The sequence below is a fragment of the Pleurodeles waltl genome, chromosome 1_2, assembly GCF_031143425.1.
Source record: "Pleurodeles waltl isolate 20211129_DDA chromosome 1_2, aPleWal1.hap1.20221129, whole genome shotgun sequence".
NCBI lineage: Eukaryota > Metazoa > Chordata > Amphibia > Caudata > Salamandridae > Pleurodeles > Pleurodeles waltl.
In genome coordinates this window covers 110,371,467-110,394,812 of record NC_090437.1, presented here as the reverse complement: position 1 = coordinate 110,394,812, position 23,346 = coordinate 110,371,467, and the positions used below count along the sequence as shown (strand labels likewise).

At 41.8% G+C, this 23,346-nt stretch overlaps 1 protein-coding gene across 4 annotated transcripts in view; it reads left to right on the top strand.

The window, feature by feature from the left end:
- Positions 1-23,346, top strand: part of NRG1 (neuregulin 1) — a 1,391,739-nt gene that overhangs the window by 1,315,807 nt on the left and 52,586 nt on the right. For all 4 annotated transcript variants that reach the window (XM_069236759.1, XM_069236756.1, XM_069236750.1 and 1 more), the window contains one exon: positions 7,440-7,570. In XM_069236759.1, the coding sequence (XP_069092860.1) occupies positions 7,440-7,570 (131 nt within the window). The remainder of the gene's footprint in view (positions 1-7,439; positions 7,571-23,346) is intronic.

Sequence of the window (23,346 nt, the reverse complement as noted above, 5' to 3'; positions counted from 1 at the left end):
TAGCAACTCCTCCTACGCGCAGCTTGTTCTTTTGATATGTTGAATGCTGTAGCTTTGTAGGACCATGAGGTTGAAGATGTTGTAGGACCATGAAGTTGAGGATGTATGTGGTGACTTGGGGAGCTAGATTAATGGATGGAAATTTGCAACCAGACTACTGGTAGTGATGAAGTCTATCTTTTCTGCATACGCAACTTCTAATTGTCCATTCGTGCAAATTGGACTTGTGATTTGTTTGGGGTGATAGTGGTGAGGAGGGGGATGTGTATGAGGTTGTTTCAGACGTATGTTTGAGATGAGATGTAAGGTTTCCATTATCTGTGGTGTGGCAAAATTTCAGTGATATGATACATTGTATTGTTTATATGTACATAGTTGAAGACAAGTGTGGGTGTAGGTCCAGTGAGAAACATAGCTGTTGTATTGCAGTATACCTTTAAAGAAAGACGTGATGTCTTGTGGAATGTTATTGTTGGAATGTAGTGTGTGGTTCTGCGGAGCATTCTCTGACCGAGTCAGTTACTCTGTCAGGTTAGTGAGGGGATGCTGCGTGGAGCCGTTGCTCTCTGAGAATAAACTTCAAGTTGAAAGGAAACCTATCAGCCTCCGTGTCCTCTTCAAGGGTACAGCACTATATTTGGCGACGAGGGTCCACCAGCTGGAGCGACGGCTTGCGCAGTGCAACCACACGTTGGGTTGCTGATGTTGGCAATCATACTGCTGCTTGCAACCATTACAAGTGAGATTGTCATACACAGCGTGTGTATTGTTTACATACTGAACTTTGTTTTTTTCGGCACCGTGTTTGGATACCGTGTGACTCTGCGAGGGTGTAGGCAGCGCGCTGTCCTCGTGCGCATAGACTGTTGACTGTTAACCTTCACGCGCGTCCATCCGTGCGTCGCGTGTTCAGACTGTTCAAGTCTGACAGCTATCGCGTGCGCTTTATCAACATGCGCGTCTATACGGTATTGTAACGGTGTCCTATCTGCCCTGGCATCAGTAGCGCTGGGTGTGTATTGCTCCAAGTGGCACCCCTCTGAAGCGATTGAGTCACAACAGCGCCTACCGGAATTTGTTGGTATTCAGCAGAAACCAACGAAGGACTACGAAGGACCCTACGGTCAGTTAAGTAGAAAGAGGACTACAGCGTGTTTTTTTTTTTTATTCTGTTCCTGCTTAAACAAGGAGGAGGAAAAAAAAAAATTGTTACAGGACTGCAGACCACATTTATCCAGTATAAGAGACTGGTTTATTACTTGTGGCAATTACCATGAACAGTGCAGCAATAATTACACCTCCTTTGTTTTTACAGGATGTTGGTCCACCAGACATTGGAAGGGAGGAATGAATAGATATTTTTGAAAATTGTTTAGAAGCGGTAGATGGTCAGAATTTTAGATCTGCAAGCAAAAAAGCTATTTTGATGAGTGTGTGAGGAAAAAAAGGCCAACATGTGTTTAAATACTTACCAGCAATTACTAATGAAGATGGCACACCAACAGAAGATGTATATATGTGTAGCCGGTTATCTGATAACGCGGCTCCGGATGCCATAGAAACGGTGTTCCGCTCCTGCGGCAGGGACGATGACTCGCCCGGTTGCTGGGGCAACGCGGATACCGGAAGCCGGAAGCCAACCAGGGAACCCGGATGTCCGGGTTCCCGAGAAGACTACTATAGAAGACGGACTCTGCGCGCGCGGCGCGAGAGAGGTGAAAAACGCCGACACCGAGGAGCAGGAGGAAGGAGACGCGGAAAACGAGAGCGAGGACGGGAACAGCGGGTTTCCCCTAAAGACAGACGACCAACCTTGGAAAAAGATCAACGCTGCAACACGTGACATCCACCACGTCCCAGGAGGGACGTGGCTCACAGGGGTAATGTCCTTAATAAAGGACAGTTTCTTACAAAAGGTGGAGAGTGACAACAGGAGGGGAGAGGGAGGGGGTAGTGCGCGGAGAGGGGAGGAAAGACTCTGGAGAGGTCAGAAAGAAGAGGAGCAGGATCAAGGAGGAAAAGGAACTGAAACGTAAGGCTCACCTACCTTAATCACACTGGGGAGCCTTTGGGGATAGAATCCTATTTTTGATAAAAGCACTAAGAGGTGATTATTCACGCATCCGCTAATTGCAAAACTCTACGCACGTCCCTGGGATCTCTCTCTCTCTCTCTATATATATATATATATCTATCCCTCTTCTCCACTCTTAATACGACTGATACATCTATACAACCCCGACCCACCTTCGTTTCCATTCCCCTTTTCCGGTGCGTCTGGGAGCCTGTGAGGAACATCTTCGCTGGTCAAGAGGGAACCTGGGAAAGAGTGAGAAGAGATATTCCCTGAGAAGGAGCACACCACCACTATAATTGGGAACAAAGCTGATAATTTGAAAACGTTCAATAAATTCACTGTTTCTCACCCACCCAAGCAACCGAGTCCTTATTGTCACCTGACCCACTGCTACAATATGGAAGCGAAATTGCGACTCAAGAAAAGATTTTCAAAGGATACAAATGTAGTGCTATGTAGATACAAATTTTACACGCAACCTCAAAAAATGGATGAGTCCATTGATGATTTTGTTTCAAGATTGTGACAACTTTCCACTAAATGTCAGTTTGGTGGGATGACTGACGAATTGATAAGGGATCAACTTATTGTACAATTTAGAAGCAAAAAAAATACAGGAACGGTTATGGGCCACTAAGAATCCTTCACTTAAAGATACTATTTAAATTGCTAAAGTAGTGGAACAATCAGAATTTGCCATCAAGGAAATGGCAAAAAAGGATGCATGTAACAGTGATATTTCGTTTGTGAGAAAAGAGGGTCCATCCACTAATGTTCGGAATAAGCAAATGCGCAATTCTAAGTCAAATGTAAAGACATGTTTCAGATGTGGTAGTAATTCGCACAATGCAGACCATAAAGGATGCATTGCCTGGGGAAAGGAATGCAGGAAATGTGGTCTTAAAGATCATTTCGCGAAGGTATGCAGATCATCATCTCAGGCGAAAGTAGCATCAATACAGGACTCTGCTACTGTGGATACTTTTGAGGAATGCGAACAAGACAGGATTTTATGCATTAGAAATGTGTGCACTGATTTGGGAAGAATCACAAGACCCAAGGCTGATTTTGTTATTAATGAGAAACCAGTACAACTTATAGTAGATTCAGGATCCTCATATACAATTCTACCTAAGTTGATGGTGAGGTGTGAATGGCCTAAGGTCAAGCTATTACCCAAGGATATCAACCCAGGAGGTTACCAAGGAGAACTGATAGACATTATTGGATACATGGTAGCACGTATCACCTTTCAGGACAGATCAGTGGAGGGGAAGATATACGTGGCAGAACCTGGACCTCCCATTTTGGGATGGCAGAACCAGTATGATCTGCATATTATCATTAACCCGAGGACTCCGAATCGGGTCATGGTTGTGGAGGACTTGTCTACTCAGGGTATTGTTGAAAATGCAAAAGAGGTGTTTTAAGCGAATATTGGAGAACTGAAAGGTTATGTGCACAAAATAGTATTGAAAAAAGGGGCGGTACCGGTGCAACATGCGCTGAGACAGGTGCCAATAGCAATAAGAGCGGATGTGAAGAAACTAATTGATTATATGGTCTCCAAGCGCTTTATTGAGCCTCTAGAAAGCTCCGAATGGGTCTCACCGGTAGTCATTATGAAGAAACCGGATGGCTCATTAAGATTTTGTATGGATTTGCGCTGTGTGAATAACAACATTGTAACTGACACATTTCCACTGCCAAACATGAATGAGATGATATTATTACTTAAGGGAGGACTTTTTTTAGTAAATTGGATTTAAAAAGTGCATACCATCAGATCAAGTTACATCCTTAGTCAAAGAAACTCACAGCTTTCGTGACCTCGGAGGGTATCTTCCATTTCAATAGGATGCCTTTTGGGTTATCGTCAGCTGCGAGTGTATTTCAAAGGATGATGGCTAATGTCTTTAAAGGTGTGGAAAATGTTATGTACTTTCAGGACCATATTTTAGTATTTGGGTCAACTATCGATAGTCATAACATTGCACTGAAACAAGTATTAGACAGACTTAAGGAGGCTGGGCTGATCCTGAGAAAGGAAAAGTGTAAATGTTTAGTGAAGGAAGTTGAATATCTTGGACATACATTATCCGAGGAGGGTGTAAGACCGAAGAACAGCTTGCTAAATGCCATCACAGATACTCCTCCACCGTGTAACAAGGATCAGCTGAGACCATTCATGGGCCTTATAGAGTACTACTCAAAATGTATCCAGAACTTTGCTAACAAGACTGATGATTTGAGAAAGTTACTAAAGAAAAATATCACTTTTGTTTGGGGGGGAGGCACAGGAGTTGCGTTTCCAAAATATCAAGAAAGATTTGTGTAATGCTGGGGTGCTAGTACCTTTTGATGTAAAACTTAAAACTGCAGTAATAGTAGATGCGAGCGCAGTATGTGTAGGAGCTGTACTTTCCCAGTATCATGCCGGAGGAAAGAGAACAGTTGCGTTTGCGTCAAGATCCCTCACTACTACTGAACGGAATTACTCCGTTATTGAGAGAGAGGCTTTAGCGGCTGTGTGGGTGTTGGAGCATTTCCGCACTTACATTTGGGGTATGACAGTTGTGTTGCGTACAGATCACAAGCCTTTAGTCAAGGTTCTGGAGCGTGGAGGGGCAGGAAAGGAGTCGGCAAGGCTAGCTAGATTGGCCTCAAGGTTGACTGAGTATATGTCTGTCTTAGAACATATTCCAGGCTGGCGTAATACTCAGGCTGATTGTTTGTCGCGTATGTCAGTTAAACTGCAGAAGGGCGATGAGGCGAATCTGGAAAGGAGGATAAAGGAAGATGTAGTTGCAAGTGTAGAAGATGTTCATGACTGATTACTGGGTGCGATTTCAGAAAAAGAGTGGAATTGAAAGTTAAAGCAGGATGATACTTTGGTGGAGGTAATGGATATGGTGAGGTGTGGTGCAAAAAGGGAGAGTTGTGTGAGTCCTTCTGCACGCCCTTATGTAAAGCTGTTGGATGAATTGTCAGTGGTACAGGATGAAGTTTTGATGAGGGGAGACAAATTCATTCCCCTTCTTGCTTACTTTGGAATTTATTCAAACTGTCTCACGAGGGGCACTTGGGGTAAACTCTGACAAAAAAAAGGTTGCGTGAGAATTTTTGGTGGCCTGGAATGGATGGTGATGTGGAAGAGTGGGTGAAAAAGTGCACTATATGTATGAATAGTGAGAAAAGGTTAAAGGTTGGTAGCCAGACCTGTAGTGGTGTGACTGAAGATCCAGGCAGACTATGGCATAGTGTGTGCCTGGATTTCATTGGGCCACTAGCACATTTGAGCTCTGGGTTGAAGTTTGCCATTGTGTTGGTGGATGTGCATTCCAAGTGGTTAGTGGTGAAGTTTGTGAGAGAGATTACCACTGCATCCACCATAAGGGTTTTAGAAACTGTGTTCAAAGAAGAAGGTTACCCTTGTAAATTGATCACAGACAATGGTACGCAGTTAGTCTCAGCAGAGATTAAAAACTTATTGGAGAAAGCAGGTATCAAGCATCCTCGCACAAGTTTATATAATCCTCGGGCCAATGGTATTGTGGAGAGAGCCAACAGAGTAGTTAAAGGGGCGATCCAGAAGGCGGTCACGAATGGCAAAAAAAATTCGTCCACGGTGACAGATATGGTTTGGGCATATCGTACAACCAGAAATAGTGTAACAGGAAAGGTTCCTTTTGAGTTGATGAGAGGACGGAAAGCGGGTGCGAAAGTATTTCCAGCATGGATGAGGACATTGTTTGAGAATGATTCTATCTGTGATGCAGGTAGAGGTACGAGGAGTGATGGTATTTGTGAGGAAAAACCTGAGAGAGGTAATTCGTGTAGGATCAGTGAGTGGAGAGGTAACAAGATACAGAAGGGTGACTGGGTCAAAATTAAGTTCAAATCAGGGATGTGGAGTAAATTTCGTGGTCCATTTAAATTGAGGGACGTGTAAAGTTTTTATGTAATCTTGGAAAATGGGGAGAAGTGGAATTTGCGTAAAGTGGCGAGGTATGGGAGTGCTGATATGGTAGATCCTAAAACAACGGATCATAGTAGTGAAGTGAATGGTTGCAGTAGCTATATGATGATGGATGATGAGTCATTTATTCAAGAAGAAGAGCGTGGTGTGCTTTCAAAGGATGTGAATGGGAATGCAAGGCGTGAATATGGAGAAGTGAGGAGAACACAAAGGAGTCATAAGACTCCTGAGTATCTGAAGGATTATGTAAGGTAAAACGAGGGAAAAACATTTTTTGAACTAGTTTGAAATATTTGCGGGCGTAGTATCTAGTAGGACATTAAATTTTAGTTTATTTTGGGCTCTGTCTATAGTGTGACATTATCTGTAATCATTTTGTTGTTAAAGGGGGGAGATGTGTTGTATTGCAGTATACCTTTAAAGAAAGACGTGATGTCTTGTGGAATGTTATTGTTGGAATGTAGTGTGTGGTTCTGCTAAGCATTCTCTGACCGAGTCAGTTACTCTGTCAGGTTGGTGAGGGGATGCTGCGTGGAGCCGTTGCTCTCTGAGAATAAACTTCAAGTTGAAAGGAAACCTATCAGCCTCGGTGTCCTCTTCAAGGGTACAGCAATGGCCTGTGACCCTTATGTTTTTACCGGACTAAAAAGACAATGTTCTTGTCTTCGCCTGCCCTTTGCTTTAGAGACCCACGCGAGAATGCTTTAGGAAGCCACTGGAAAATAGGTTGGGTCATGTGATTATTGGCTGGACTCTGGTTCCTTTTCCTGCCTTCTAGTCCTCCTGTGGTCTGTTTGTTTGATTCCTGATGGAGGATGCAGGTGGGCTCTCTCAAATCTGTGGAATGGGGAGCAATTGAAAAAGTTGGAGACGGGGAAGCATTGCATGAAACGGATGGGGCTATTGGAGCTTCCTGCAGTTGCAACCCACAGGATTGGCACCTGCAGGGTTGAGGCATATGATCAGTAGCCTCCAGCTATGGTTACTGTGCGTTTCTTCTAGTCATGTTGTTGGCTCTTTGTCTAGTTCCTGATGACTTATTTTGATAGATGAGGCATGGAGAATGAATGTGGGACTGAGGTGGGTGGCTTTACTGTTTACTATAATAATTGAACCTTATCCACGGTGACACATAAATCACAGGAATTTCACGTTGGAGGAAGAAAAATAACAGTAGCTAAGGAAACAAAACAACACAGTCCCAAAGAAGGGATTTTCCTTACGAAGATTGCCCAGCAGCCCAATGATGTGTGAAGAAAATCGTTATTTTCAATGGTTGTTTGTATATTGTGTGCAATACGTAAATAAATAATTACGGTTAACAGTACTGGTAAATATGAGAACGTATGTATATGATTTTGAGAAATCTGTTTTCTTTTTTAGCAGTATGTGTCTAAAAATATAATATCAAGTGAACACGTAATTGAAAGAGAGACAGAAACTTCCTTCTCTACCAGTCACTATACTTCAACAACGCATCATTCTACTACAGTTACACCGACTCCAAGCCACAGGTATGTCAAATATGTTAAAATATGTGTTTTTAAAGGCACTTATGTTTGAACCTTAACACCAAAAATACACCTTCAGCATTGACATCGTGGCTTTTCTCCGTGATTGGTTGTATTAGCTATTTTAAGACATATCTGTGACACCGCCGCCTAGCACGGAAAACAAAAAACAGGGACGACCGGTATTAAGACTTGTTTGACCCTCGCTCTGAAAATAACGAACAGCATCTTGCATTATACCAGTACATATATAAAAGTAAACTAAATAAGGAGCAAAGAAATGTGAGTTTGCGCGTCTGCGTGTATGCGAGTGAGGGCGCCCAGTAAAAGCTGTGTTAAGAGATAGGTAATAGTAAAATGATAAGTAGTAAAACGATAAGTAAAAGCAAATCGTAAAATGGGTAACTGAAACAAAGGAATGTTCAGCATCGAAAATTAGCAGAATTTCACTCAAAATTAGTTTATGTAGTTTGGACTCCATAAAATAAAATCTTCGTTGTATTTCACGACACTTATTCTGTAGAATTACATATTGTGTATCTGAATATAAACAAATGTTTTTTTAAAACTAGCCTTGTGTCTGTTGAGTTACAATAAAGAAAAAAAAGATTCAGCTCCTAATCATTAGGATATGAGACTAAGATGTGGAAAGCGCTTCCGAGCCTTTCATCCTCAATGAAAATGTCTCTGTAGCAGTTAAAGATAATTTACTTTTGATCTGCAACTGACATGCCAATATACTAAATGTGTGTTTTCTTTTCCGGGTGTTCGCCAATCAACAATTCTAATGCCCCAGTTCAAAAACGTTTTGGTGAAACGCTGTGAAAATTGCAATTCTTGCTTCTAATTTTTTATTTCAAATCTGATTCGTATAGTAGGATTTACATAGCGAAACTGCATTTTAGTGAATGCTTTTTTGTGGAGCCTCAAAAAGACCTACGTTGTGGACATTCACCAATACATTTGAGGTAGTATTTCACTCAACGTATACCCAGACAATTCGAGATACAAGAGTAGATAAGTACTTCGTGAGCGAAAAAAGCCACAGTCAACCGAACGCAACTCCTGTTTCCTTGTGGGTATGAAAAGTGTCAGAAATCTGAGAGGGAGTTAGAGACAAATTTCTTCCTGTTTAGATTTGCCTGGCTGAGATACCTACACCTTTTGTTTAATGATTCTTTGTGAAGTCAGTAATTCATCCGTGGTGAGTAGCGTGTTGCTGAAGTCCTGGTTAAATTGGAAAGCACTCTAAATACAATGAAAATCTGTATAGAAAGGGGCTCCTAAAGTGAGTCCATAAGGACTCATGGAAGACTTTAAGAATATCCCCATGGAGAATAAGGACATATATTTCCTTTAGATGGGCATATGATTAGGTGGTAATAACATTTGTATTTTCAGTGTTTGGACATTGCAGGCGTGTGCTATGATAAGCTATATGAAACAGACTATTATTATTATTATTATCAGTGGCTATCTTAAAAATCTGACGTACATTTGTCTCCCTTGGGGCAACATTGTAAATCAGTGATCTACACTTAAATCTACTTAGGGTGAAAGTGATATGCATGTGAAAGTCTACTATAATCTAAAACCGCATTGCTTTGTTTCATTATAACATTTTTTAATGCAGGTTTACTTGAACGTTTCACTGCCCTTTGTATGCGTTTATAAGCCCTACACATTTTTATTTGTTTGATGTTATAAAGTGATGTCACAAAAAGTCTCTAAACGCTAAAAAAAAATGTGTTAGGTCAGGTAATTGATAAAGTATTGGAGATGAATTAATAAAATGTCTTCAGGAGCCTTAGGGGACACAGGTGGTCAAAGTAGAAGGGCATGATGGTTCCTTTAGCAAGGAAGGAAAAGTAGATCCACTGAGTGGGAACTGCCAGCCTTAGGGTAGTGTTCCCCCAAACATTTTTGCCTTTAACCCTCCACTTTTTGTTGAAATTCGTTTTTGTTGTCCTTAGGACTCTATGCACTTTATCACTGCTAACCAGTGCTTGTGCTCACTCTCTCAAACATGGTAGCACTGGCTTACACGTAATTGGCATATATAATTTACTTATAGGTTCCTAGTAAAGTGGTATAATGTGGGAAATTGGGTTGTTGGTTGAATGGGGGTGACCCCCTGTTCAAGCAACAGCCACAATCCCGGTCAGGTTGAACCACAGAGGCACTAATTTAACCTGTGCTTCTGGTAGCTTGGCACAAAAGCAGTCAATCCCAACTTAGAGGCAATGTGTAAAGTATTTATGCAGCACACAAACACTAACAAAGTGAAAACACAACACAGGAACTATCCCACAAAAATGTAGAAAAGTAGGGTACATATTAATAATTATTTGATGGCAGACCAACAGAGGTCCAATCAGTAGAACCAGAGTTATGAATTTTTAATATTTTTACCTAAAAAATTGCGCCTAAAAGGTGAAAGCACCAGCTGCGGAGATCTAGCCAGTTATACAAGGTCAAAGTAAAAAAAATATGACCTTCGGACTTAGAAGAAATTTAGGTGAAAATGTTTTCAGATGGCAATGTTCAGCGAGCAAGGCTGCAGGTGGTCTCCAAGGAGGGAGCATTATCATCGGGGAGCCGGTGGAAAGTTGATTTGAAGATTTCTACATTCGGACTTAGTCACTTTTATTGAAGTCAAAAATATAGAGCGGTACGAGGCAGGAGCCTGTAGGCAGTAAAAGTTCTATGTGGCCAGATAACCCTTTGGCAAAAGACCGCTGAACAGGATTTGCTGCTGCGGAGAGGTAGGTAGCGGGAGATGCCGCAAAGTCAAGCTGACCAGCGATGCACCTTGGGCAGATTAATGAGCAGTTTGATCCCAGTCTTCCCTCGGGTCTCAGAGCCGTTTTTGCCCAAAAGTTTTTAAGCTCCAAGTTTTGTATTTTAGCTATCTGGACACCACTTGGGGGGGTGTGAGGGATAAGGCTCACTCAAGCTCGGTCCAGGTGCAGGATCAAGACAGTGGGAACCTGTTATGTCCCTGTGGCTCTAACAGGAGACCAGCAAACTATCACTTGGAGTCACTATGGGAGTCCTGGGTTCAGGTGGAAAAGTAGGCTTGAGGCAGCAAAAAAGTCCTTCCAAAGCATTCTTGTGGAGTTCACAGCAGCAGGCAGTTATGTGAGAGAATTCCCGTTGAAGTGCTTGACGTTTAATGACTCCCCTGCCCTTGCACCAAGCTGGCCGCATGAACAATGCAGGGGTGACAAGACTTTTGTGAAAAGGCAGAGCACAGACTATTCAGTAGTAAGTGGGGCTGTGCAATTTTTTTTAAAGTGGCAGTTTCAAAATTGCAATGACTTTACCATTAAAGTGAATTTAAAGTTACAGTTTCATAGATAATAAGCATTCTGTTCCCCAATAAAGGTTTAGGACTTATTGAATGTAGTAAGGCAACCCAGTTTTATCCTGTGGAACAGATGGGACTCACATTAGTGGAAAACAAATTTAGGAGATTTTTTGCTACCTGGACATGAAAAACCTAAATGTACATGTCCAACCTTTTCATTAAATTTCTCCCTGCTCTACGGGCTACCTAGGGGCCTACCTTAGGGGTGATGTATATGCAATAAAAAGGAAGTTTACGACTTGGCAAGGAGGTTATATTGCCAAGTCGAATTGGCAGTTTAAAACTGCATTTAGGCTGCAGTGGCAGGTGTGGAACAGGTTTCAAGGGCAAGCTTAGCAGTAAAAGCTAAAAACATTAAAAAGATAAACTTAAAACACAAAATGAAGGGGCTTTCGCTGAATTCATGACTCAAGGCATCATATTACCTTAAAATGTATACTTTTTCTTCCACAAGGAAGATTTATAACTCTTTGAATCCGGGGAAGTTTGACTTGCCTGATGAGGTGCACATATCACATGGCTTTAACAGGCATTGGCTGTGGGGAATAAGGATGCTGGAGGAGCAAGAGGAAGGGAGGCTATATTTACTTGCACCCTCCCTCATCCCCTTAGTTTTCCGTACCTCCTATGATAGACATACAGTGCAGCCAAGGTTGTTTACTATAGCTGAGGTTACCCATTGTAAAAGATAAATGGGCTGAGGAGCCACCCTCTAGGGGGCAGAATTGCATTGAGATTATTTTTGTCACCTGTTTTGCCAGGACAAGACTGTGGTGGTACGCCCCTGACAAATCCTGAGTGAGGAACAAGCAGTTACACGTGTAGGTGTACAGAACCTGCACTGTGGAAAAACCACAGCAAAAGGTGCAGTCAGGTCAAAAGGAGACCACTAAGTCAACAAAAGGTGGCACCCCCACACCACTCCAGCTGGAGCACTTTTTTCCCATCCCTCTTCCATGATTTGCAGACCTCCCCCTCAGGCAAAGGGATATGTCAGCAAATGTCCGGTTTGACTCATTGCTTTATTGAGAACAATCAATGATGAAATGGATGAAGGTGATCAAATTGGAGTAAGCAGTGCATCTGTTAAGCAAGACCTTCAAGAAATGTGACACTTTATAGTACTGCCACAAGCTTCCTTTTCCTTCTTGAATACCAGATGGAAATACTAGAAAACCAGCAACACGAAGGATGGAACAGACATGTCAGCAGAGCTCGAGGCAATATTTTAGCAGAAGGTTCTGCATGTGATACCACATGTATCTTTATTGGCTATGAAAGCCTTGTTTGCCTACTAAGTCCTCAGTGAAGAGTGCCTTTTTAATTGACCCTGTGTAAAAACTCTTTGTAGAGATATAGCAGTCATAAGTGCTGCAAATGGGAGTCACCAGGTGCAATAAAGGCTGCACCTTTAGATTTTCCCATGATAAATGAAACCATGAAAAAGACCCTGTATGACCAGGACATGGAGATTTTGGAGCAGAAAGCACCACAATCTGCAAATTATGCCCACATGTTATGGGACTTAACTTTCAATAGGCATTATTTATTTTCCTCAAATTCAGATTTTTGGAGTATCTGAATTTATCAGATTTTATAAGTATTATCTTCCCCTCAGGAGCACTCATAATTGAGATCACAGAAGGATAAGATGTAATGGGATGATCTTGGTGACTTTGAGAGATGAGGCCCACAGTATAGACTTTTGAAGGCCGACATGCTGAAAACTAACCACAGCCCATATCAAGCATACATTGTGCAGGTCTGTAAGAAGAAGCAATAAAAAGGGGGTACTTTCTCTGATAATATACTGCATGTGAAGGTGGAGGTCAGGATCTTTGATTTCACCCAAGAGAATGCACCAATGAGTTTTGTGAAATCTCTAGATGGCCTATATAATGAGGCATGAGAACCGATAAATGATTACAGCTTGACCTTGGAACTGGTGCTTTGAACTTGAGCTTTGTTTGACTTTGTGCCATGTAAGTGCTGATTAAAGGGTAATTAGTTTGAACCTCCCATGGAGAATTGACCCATTGTGACCCAAGTGACTCATAGTGAGCTGGCCAGAAGCATTTAAGTAGGTGGGCACCCTTATAGTCCATATTATTTTTTCCTCCTTTCTCTCTTCTTTCCAAAAAGGTTGGCATAGTCCACCAACCCTCATACAGGGAGTATCACCCAGAATCATGTCCCATCTTTTGACAGCCTCACTTCTTCCAAAACACCAACCTGTCTACTTGTCACCTTTTTGTCCGAACTCGTGGTTTTTTAGGTATCTCCTGATCTAAATAGATCAGACCACCTTTTAGGTCCTTGGACAAAGAGCATGATACCTGCTTAAGTAGGACAGATCAGACCCCAAGCTAAACAGATTAATCGCTTTCTCTTTACTTCCCTAGTAGATGAACGCAATAGGTGGTATTTTTCTTCTCCATTGTTTACTCCCTTCCTCTCATGTATTTTGTAGCCCTTCCCTTATGAATTGATTGCAGCTCAGAAACAAGAGGAGTGTAAATCTCTATCCCAAGCTCCGAGCTGCTACTAACCAAAAAAGGTCAAAGAGTTTGTATGTAGTAGATTGCTGTGATGCGAGGAAAGAGGAAGACTGAACTCCCAGAAGAAAAAAATCAAGAAGTTGCTGGTTCTCGTAGTAAGGCAGGTTAAGGAGGGGTTATCAATTTAGTTCATATATAAATTATTATTTTTATTTGGGGGTGTTTGTAAAGCACTACAACACATCCAACAGTAATATCGAAGTGCTTTAGTTCAGATATATAGATACAGAGAATGGATTGAGTAAGGACCAGTTGACATACAATCAGTCAGTCATATAATGTGATCATCTGATCCTTAGAAGAGTGAATCAATCAGAAGGATCCATGGAGGAAGACAGTGACTGGTTTTAGGTGTCTAACTAGATATCCCTTCTTTAGGGCTGGCAAATAAGGAGGTTAGCACAAGCAACATGCTACCTATCTGTCAGCTTGGGAACATGGGTTTGAGAGTCTTCCTGAATTTGAGAAAATCAATTAAGACTTGCACCCCGCCATGCACAGTGTTGCCATCAATTATGTCATTTCAGAGGTTGCAAAGATGTTATCATTGATGTAATTGAACATGTCGTAAGTGATGTAATATGTGAGGTTATTAGCAGTCAAGGCGAGGGTGTGATCTGTTGTTACTTTAGTGCATTAGTTATAGTTACTTACTTCAATCAACTAGAACTGGTGAATTCCAGTGGTTATGACATTTTTACCTGACTATAATGTCTCCTTAATCTATTATTACAGTGAGTTTATATATTTTATTAATGTAAGGTAAGTAATTATTACAATTCCTAACTATAGCATCACTTTAACCTTTGTGTGGTTCAGTGAATTTCTATGTTTTTTAAGGTAAAGTGAGATTTCCATCACTGTGGGCAATGGGTTGGGCATTGGCCTTTACCTGTGGGACCTAATAAGCACACATTTACTAGTGAAGTACAAAGTTCAAATTTGAATTTATTACTATAGTATAGCAGAATTGTCATGAGAAAACATTATTTATTACCTCACAGATGGCATGTAACAACTATTTTGCCTTGGAAATCAACTCTTGTAATAAGCATGAGAATCATTCAATGTGATTTTACCTTGTTACAGATGTATTAATCCTTTACATCCTGGTTTTGGTTAATTACCCTTTGTTAAAACAAACACACATAAAATGCCATGGCACAAACCATATATACCCAGAGTTTAATATTCTGTGTATTGCCATTGTTGAGGGAGGGCAGCGACATCATTACTCACTGGAGACGTCACTGCTTGTGAGTCATGGCCCCTTTCTTCACTCAATAATGCTAATGAATTACACATTACAGTTATTGACAAATGTGCAGATATGGTGGATATTTTTTGGTTGAGTGATTTTAACATCACTAAATGCTCTCTAATAGGGAACAGTGTATGCAGTCTAACCTGTTGGCAAGGGGAAAATACAACACACTTCTAGCACAATCCTTATGTGGCACACTAAATAAGATAATTTCGAGACATCATTTGCTATTTAATTTAGATGTCCTTAATGAGGGTGAGGAGTGTCATCCAACTTGTACAGGTGAAGGTAGACCGCCTTCAATTGACTTTATTTTGTTTTCTTCATATTTTGCTTAATTGATTTTGGATTCTACTATTTTATTGTTCATTATTAGTGACCATAACCCAGTATCATTTAACTTAACCTGTTTTGCCACTAAAACACAAAAATCTGCCCGCACCTCAAAACTGCCCTTCTGCCCAAAGAAGGGGATATGCATTAATGGGAAAATGTAGATAAAATACATCTTTTGGGTACCTAATTAAAGAAAAGTATGAAGAGGTGATGTGCTGTTTATCAGATGAAGCCAAGCCACGGGTAGTTTTAGAAAGTTTTGAGGACCTATGCAAAATGGTGTCTAATATGATTGTTATGAAAGCTTATGCAGAATTTACTACTTGTGGATGGTTTAACCGTGCATTTTCTATTGCTTCGAAAAGTCTTAAACTGGCAACTAAGATGTTCACCAATAATATCGAGGTCATTAGACAACTCAGGCAAACTTACAAGATGACTCTGGAAGAGAGGAAAAGAGAAATTAGGGAGAAGGTTTGGGATAACTTACAAGCAGCCTCAGAACTTAGGGAGTGTAAAGCCTTCTGGGAAGCTCTTAATCGGCCTTTCTTCTCCAAAAAAAAATGCTACAAAATTGAATGCCATATCCTTAAAGTATATTGGAGCTCTCATTTTCCATCATTTGTGGCTAAGAAGCTTTTAACCTACAATGCACAGACGCACCGCACATTGTCTTGGCTGTTTCACACTCCTTAGTTAATACTGTTGATGTATGCAATGTAGTTTCGGCTATCTCAAAGAGACTGAATGGCAAGGCATCTGTCCCTGATGGGGATCCGATAGATGTCTTTATACAAAATTCAACATTTTGGGCCGCTCTACTCACATGTGTTTCATGCTGTCATAAGAGATGACATACCAAACTCTTGGAAGAACTCCATTATTGTCGCAATTTTCAAAAAGTGGGACAAAAGGCAACCAACAATTTCTCACTCAATCTCCCTTTTGGATTCCTCTGCCAAGATCTAGGGAGGGTAATTCTCCAAAAACTGGGTGGAGGAAAGAAGCTATCATTCAAATGTTCAATATGGTTTTCTCAGTGGTGTGGGCACAGTGGAACAGTCCCTCAACTTGCTCTTATCAACAAGAAAGTACGTTGAAGCCAGGGGCGGTTCCTTACATATGGCTTCCATAGACTTCTCTAGCGTGTTCGATCTGGTGGAAAGGGGCAAGCTGTTAGGTATGATGAGTGAGGTGTAGTGAATCCTAGTTTTTTTAATGGGATACAGGAATTAGCTTAGCCTTTGGCTTGCAGACTCGTGCCCCCATCACCTAGTGACTTTTACCCTACTTAGCGTCCTCTGTTTTAGCACATTTATTCAATTAAATCTTTTAAGATGGCTGCCTTGTTTTTAGCTAGGCCCATGTTTTAGTTTGCATTATCAGTGCCACTGCGCTAAGGGTCAATATCAAGCGACAAAGATAAACAAACTGGAGGTGTTCACATTAGGTACTTTCCCTCTTCACAATGGAATTGTTTATATAAATTACCGTCCCAAGCATGTCTTGTTAGCAATTGTTTGGGAACAGACCTACGTCAGGGGTCCAAGCAAATCTAAATAAATACTCCTCACTTAAACAGATAGTCAGAGGGATTCCGACCAGATGCCATCCTTGCTATCGATGCTGCACGTCGCCTTTACACTAACCCAGTCTTCGTGTCCCTACGGAGTCTGTGCTAGAGACCTCATTCCAAGGTAACAAGGGTTGGGGGGCTCTTCTCATGGACGTGGCATTGGCATATTAGGTTTAACATACCTAGCTCTCTTTTAGGTTAGAGGTAAGGCTCATTATGCTAGGGTATTAGGACATAATATACACTTCACGTCTTTTCATTATATTGCAAGATGGTCGGAGTCTTTGTATTAATGCCTCTTGTCTTTACCATTCTGCTTCTTGCATTGTTCATTATCCTAACCATTGCAGCCCATGCAACTTATCGCAGATTGCAGTTTTGCTAGATAAAACCTATTGAAACTTTTCTGCATCTTCTTCATTGCCGCTGTTTGATTGAGACATGGTGTTTCTGTGAGAAAGGGGTAATCTCCTTTTAACCACGGCACTCCCTGAGATGTCACACTCTTGAGTCCATGCGTAAAGGCTGCCTCAAATTACTTTTTACTGTTTACTGTTTGGGTTTTTAGTGAGGTGCTGCTTGTGAGCCGGGAGGGTTGGGATGGCAGTTGCAACTTGTTGTAGGACTGGCATAGTCGCCTACAAACATAGGTACTGTCATCCTTAAACCAGCAGTCTTGCCTAGAGCAAGAGTCCAACTACGACAGAGGAATGGATTGAAGTTTTGCCGATTTAACTCCTCAAACTCCTACACTGGGTTACAATGGCACAAGTGAGCTATGGCCAATATGAAGAATGTACCCCCCTTTTAATACTAATCAGGTGGTTAGACTGGGCTGTATACTTACCCCCTTTCTACTTTTCTTCTATATGAATTCTATTGATAAAAGTGTTGATGGCTAGGGGGAAGGATTATCCCATGGTGGGTGGCTGACCTGTGCTGGTCCTTCTTAATGTGGATGACGCAGTGCTAATTTCTCGCACTGCCAATGGGCTACAGTTACTACTTGATTCTTTCAATGAATTTATGGGAACTAAAATTAAAGGATAACCACCAGAAATTGTATATCATGATTTGTGGGTCAAAGAATACACGTTCACATAGGTTCAACACTGGTGAGACTCCCATTTTCAAGGTCTCAAATTTTAATTATCTCAGAATCATACTGGATGTCAACTTAAAGTGGGCCAAGCTTCTGACCCGGGGCAGTGAGTGCTATTTTTAAATTTGTCAGGAAACTTGGTCACCAGCCAAACAAAGAATTAGTCGCATTGAACAAAGCAAAATGTCTCTCTATGGCACGTATGAGGCTGGTGTGTGGGGTTATTTGGACCCAGGCTTTTGCAGGCCATAGAAAATAAATTTGTAAATCGACTGCTAGCCACACCCAAAAGCACAGCTAGTTTTATTACCCCCACAGACGCTGGCCTTTCCTATATGGATGACATGATAAAGATTACCCCACTTTTACTATGGTTGAAGATTTGGTATTCTCCTCACTTAAAATTTTCCCGTAAAATTCTTAAAGATTGTGTCAGACTTGACTAAACGGACTCTATCCCTTGAATAGCATATTTTGAAGAATATTCACAGAACTTACATGTTCTAATCTCTTCCCTTTCCCAAATGAAATTGACATTAATTCAAGAACTATGGTAAAACCTCCTTTTTATAACCATAGAACGTATGTAAAAACATCAAGACCCCGGTTATGACCACTGAAGGGATATCTAACCCAGGACATACGTTTTATTTAACTTGTTTTAGATTGTCCATCATCCATTTTCTGTCTGCCTTCCTTAAGCAGGGTACCTGGTTCCCTCCTTGTCCCCCAGTCCCTGTGACGATATAACCACACAATCTTTTATTAATTTTATGTTTTTCTGTGCATTTTATTCCTGGTGCAGATTTTGCTACCTGTGCCTAAAACTGCACATAAACAACCTTAGGTCCTTTACTTCTAGCCTTCGATTTTTACGGCATGTGGAAACTCAGCCTATATGTAATGCAGTTATTATATCCGTCAAGCATTGATTAGAAGGCATATGAAATTAAATGCTTTTTAGGTTAAATATAAGGTATCTTTGATATGACGTTTTACAAATGTTTTAAAACAGGTGTCTATGATGTTGTAAACTGCGATATATATATAAATTGACATCATACTGTTTTATTGTTGTGTTCAAATTTTTATCCAGTGGTGGCACATATTTGTAATTTGTTTTGAACTGCATGGTCTGCTCTTGATGCACTTTTTTGCACCTTTTGTATTTTTAAAATAGATATATTGTTACTAAGAGTTTTGTCTTTTCATAGCTACTTAGCCGAATAAAAGTAATTTGACTGACTGGCATATTACACTCTTTGCCTTCGTATATTACACAGTGGCAGCAATCACTTTGTAGTTAAGGTAGCGACTACGTCTCCATTGAAAAGGCATTTTTTTTTATTTACCTATAAACTTGGACTCATAGACGGATTTGCACTAAATGTGTCAGTCTGCTTAATCAGTCAGCAAAGTTTGAGTTTTGTGAAGATCGTACATGGGAAAAAAAAAGTTAGGAGGGGTGGTAAAAAAATGTATTGTTTCCCATTTTAGCTACATTAGGACATTTTGCCAAAAGTCAGGGCAAAAACTGCTGAACCGATTTACACCAAACATGGCATGAAAGTAGAACTTTACTTAGAATGCATGCTTTTTTAATTTGGATAAATCTGCTTTGTAGTTTTTGAGATATTTATGTTTAAAAAGGTGCCAGACTAGATTTAAAGGAGAAAACATTTTGTAAATCTCTGCCATTTGATTTTGGGAAATGCAAAAACAAGAAGGTGATGGATGAAATGCTTGAATTAATCTCTGCCACTGGCAGTCGCTCAGGGCCGCTTCCCAGTCCTTCATGCCACCTCAGTTTGGACCCAGCCATGTGCATATTAGTCTTGACCCTGCTCCTCATGGGAACAGTCCAGCCTGAACTGCCAGGCCACGTCCACCATGAACTGGAACACAAGCAACACAGGAACGTGTTCACCCTTCTTATTGGCTCTTCAGCCGAGTATAGCTTGGTTCCAGTGGTAAAGTGAGGCCGGGATCCATGTCTGGGGCATACAAGGAGCTTCTAGAGCATCAAATGTCAAAACACCAATGTGATGGATGGAATGCCTGAATTAATCGCAACTACTGGCAGGAACTAAGGGCTGCATCCCTATCCATCGTTTTTCACCCACCATGCCACCTCAGTTTGGACCCAGCTATTGGAGATCAGTCATGACCTTGTTCCTCATGAGAACAATTCAGCCTGAACTGCCGGGCCAGGTCCTCTCTGAACTGAAGCACAAGCAACCCAGGACCAGGTTAAGGGTATGTGTTTACAACGCTATACAAATATGTTACTGGAAAAGTTTCTGAAAGGTAGTATTAAAGCAGTGGAAACAGTAAAATAGAGTCCTTGAATATCATGTAAAGTTACAACTACTTTAATGTCACATTACCATAACTGTTTACAGGTCGGGTTCCTGCTTCGTTTGACTGACCAATTCTGATATTGGTGACATTTGGCAAACAGGATACATATGAGAGTATGTAAACTGTAAGATAAAGAGGGTGACAAGTATGAGAGTGATTAAGTGACATGTTGGGTGTGAGTATGAATGACTGCACAAGACAGAGCAAAAGAAAGTGGAAGTGATTAGGTTAGCCAATCAGATAATGATAGAGCTAGAGCCTATGGCAGAGATAGAAAGTAACAAAAAAGAAATACTGAGGGAGTTAAAAGAATGTTTGAGAAACAAAGCGAGTGTGTAAAGGTGAGGAGGAAGTATGTGTTAAAGGGACTGCGCTCAATTCCAGCACATGCATAAGAGAGAGAAAGAGAGGGTGCAGAATGTGAGCAAATATTAATTCCACATGATTGAGAGTAAGAATGATAAGGAGAACTCTGAGGGAGAGTGAGTTTGGGAGGGAATATTTGTTAATAGAGTGATAGTGGAATGGAAACAGAGCGAGCACAATATGAGGCATTGAAAAGTAGGAAAGAACTAGAAAGAGGACACAAATTGGATGATACAGTAAGCAAAAGGTATTCTTTTGGCTAGGAACCCTAGGTGCACATATATGTGGCACCTAGAGTTTATAGCACATTTTACAGCTTTTTAGACTCAGGATGCAGTAAATTAAGGTCAGACTTTTTGTGGTACATTAACTGTAGTGTTCTGTGGCACATTAAAGAATGGACAAGGAAACTGTGTAATTGCTCTGTAGAAACATTAATTGATCAGCACAGTAGACACACAGAAATTCACACTGTTGTAGCAATGAAAATGGCAGCCACAGCGCGACCCCACTGAGCACGAGTCCAGGTCCAGCTCCTCATTTACATGGACTGGCCCTCTGACCAGTCAAGGCCCTTTCAGACTCAGCTTTGCACTCCTGCTGCTGACTTCCACACTCTCACTTTGCCCTCTCTCTCCCTCTCATTTGTGCTTCATCGCTCTTTTTAGCTTTTTGCCCCTTGTTGCCTTTCACTAGTGCTTCTACACTCTTTCTCGCTTTTGGCTCTATTTGCCCATTTTGCCTTTTACTCATGCCTGTTTGATTTTTTGCTCTTTTCCAGCTTTTGCCTCTTTTTGCCTTCATAGGTGTCTCTTTGCTTCTTTCTGCTTTGACATTTTTGCCATCTATTCTGTCCTCCTTCCTTCACCCCTTCTGCTGCTACTAGCAGCCTTCCTCCGCTTCCCCGCCTCTCCCCCACTCCTTATCTGTTCTCTTGCGTGTCTTTCCCCCTCTTCCTGCCTTAGCAAGTCCCACCCTCCGCCTCCCACCTCTATCTCTCCCACCTCCCCTGAACTACTTAATGGTGGATGTGCGCAGCGGGCATGCAACCAGTGCACCACGGCGTGCCAAAGGTGAACCAGTCTGCGCCTTGACCGCACCCAGTGCCACGAAACCTGGTACATCAACCACCTGTAGCTACACATCTACCACACGCCCCACCCTCAACCCTGTTGCTCAATTGCGGATTTACCTTAAAGAAATGAAAGACAAGAGGTGTTTGGCAAAGCAGGATGTCGGTTTAATTAACAGGATTTGCTTGACCAAGTATTTCTGACTCTGAATTGATGGGGAGGTCATGTCGGGTAGATTCAAAAACAGTGATGCGAGTTAGTTAGGAAGGCACATATCATGCTATACATTGTCATTGTTTTATGCATTTTAACATCCCCAACTGCCTCCACCAACTTTGCTGCCATGCCACTCCACTTAACCACGGTAGGAACTTTCTCCTGCAACACCTGCCATTTCACCTGCCACTCCATGCACACTCCTACACCACCAAATCCTCCTCAAACTACTCCATGCACTACACCTGCAACACAACAGCTGATCTCATGCTCACTCCTTAACACACACTGTCTCTCCCCCAACACTCCACCAAGGACTGTGACCTTATCGCACCAGATGTCCTCTTCCTCATGGACACCTTTTTAAATCTGTTATCAGCCTCCAAGATCACAACAGTAATCCCAGAGAGATACAAGATCACTCACCACATCTGCGTCAACAAACCAGGAGGAGAGCTTACCATCATCCACTGAGCCTTGATCCAATGCACTACTGTCGTAGACGGCCTCACCCTGGCCATGGAACACATGAACTTCAGACCCCAGATTGAAGAGAGAACAACCATCAAGGGAACACACTTTGTGTACCGCCCACCAGGGCCACAAACCAGTTTCACAAAACTCATTGCATACTTCACCCCCATCAACTCTAAAGAACACAAACTGCTAGACGACCTCAGTTTCCACCTGATGACCTTATGCCTGGACAACATTGAACTCAACAAACTCGTCTACGGCACCACACTCGCCAGGGTCATACCCTCGACCCCATCTTCAGCAGTAGATCATATACAGAAACACCACCCAGCTCAACTGGACAGACCACTTTGTGGTACACTTCAGCATCACCACAACACAGGTCTCTTCCCCCATTCCAGGAAGGCCCAGCGAACTCAGCCACAAAGTCACAGAAGTAGACTTGTTTAACGTACTCACATCCAACCAGCCTGAACCCACCAGCAGCCTGGACCTCAGCATCAGAAACGTCAACACCTGGATCACAGACTGTGCCAACACCCTTTCACTGGTCAAACACACAACACCCTAAACACATAAAAATCAGTAAGAAAGGCAGCTTGTACACTGAAGACCTCAGGATATTCAAACAACTATAGAGGAGATGGAAGGCCAGCAAAAACGCCAACAGGACCACTTACAAAACTGCACCCAACTACCACCAACTGCGGGAATCACGGAAAAGAGCCCTAACAGCAAGAATCGAAGCCAACTCCAACAACAGGGAACTCTTTGCTATCATCAAGGAAAACGTTGCCAGTTCACGCTCCCCACCCACGCATTCAAGGCTCTGCCCAACACTGGACCCTACTACCTCAACTCACCAGTCACCTTTGCTCTGCTTTTATGTCTCATGCAAGTACTCCACATACACAGAAACAATGCCAGAGGCTGATCCTTCTCCCACCTTGCAGCAAAGTTTTTTAACAACCTCCCTCTCCACACCAGGACCTCCACTTAGTTGCTGAAATTGCGGAAGAAGCTGGCTCTTCGATTAGCATACTAGTCCCTCCACCAACCACTGCTAGACTCAGTTCACCT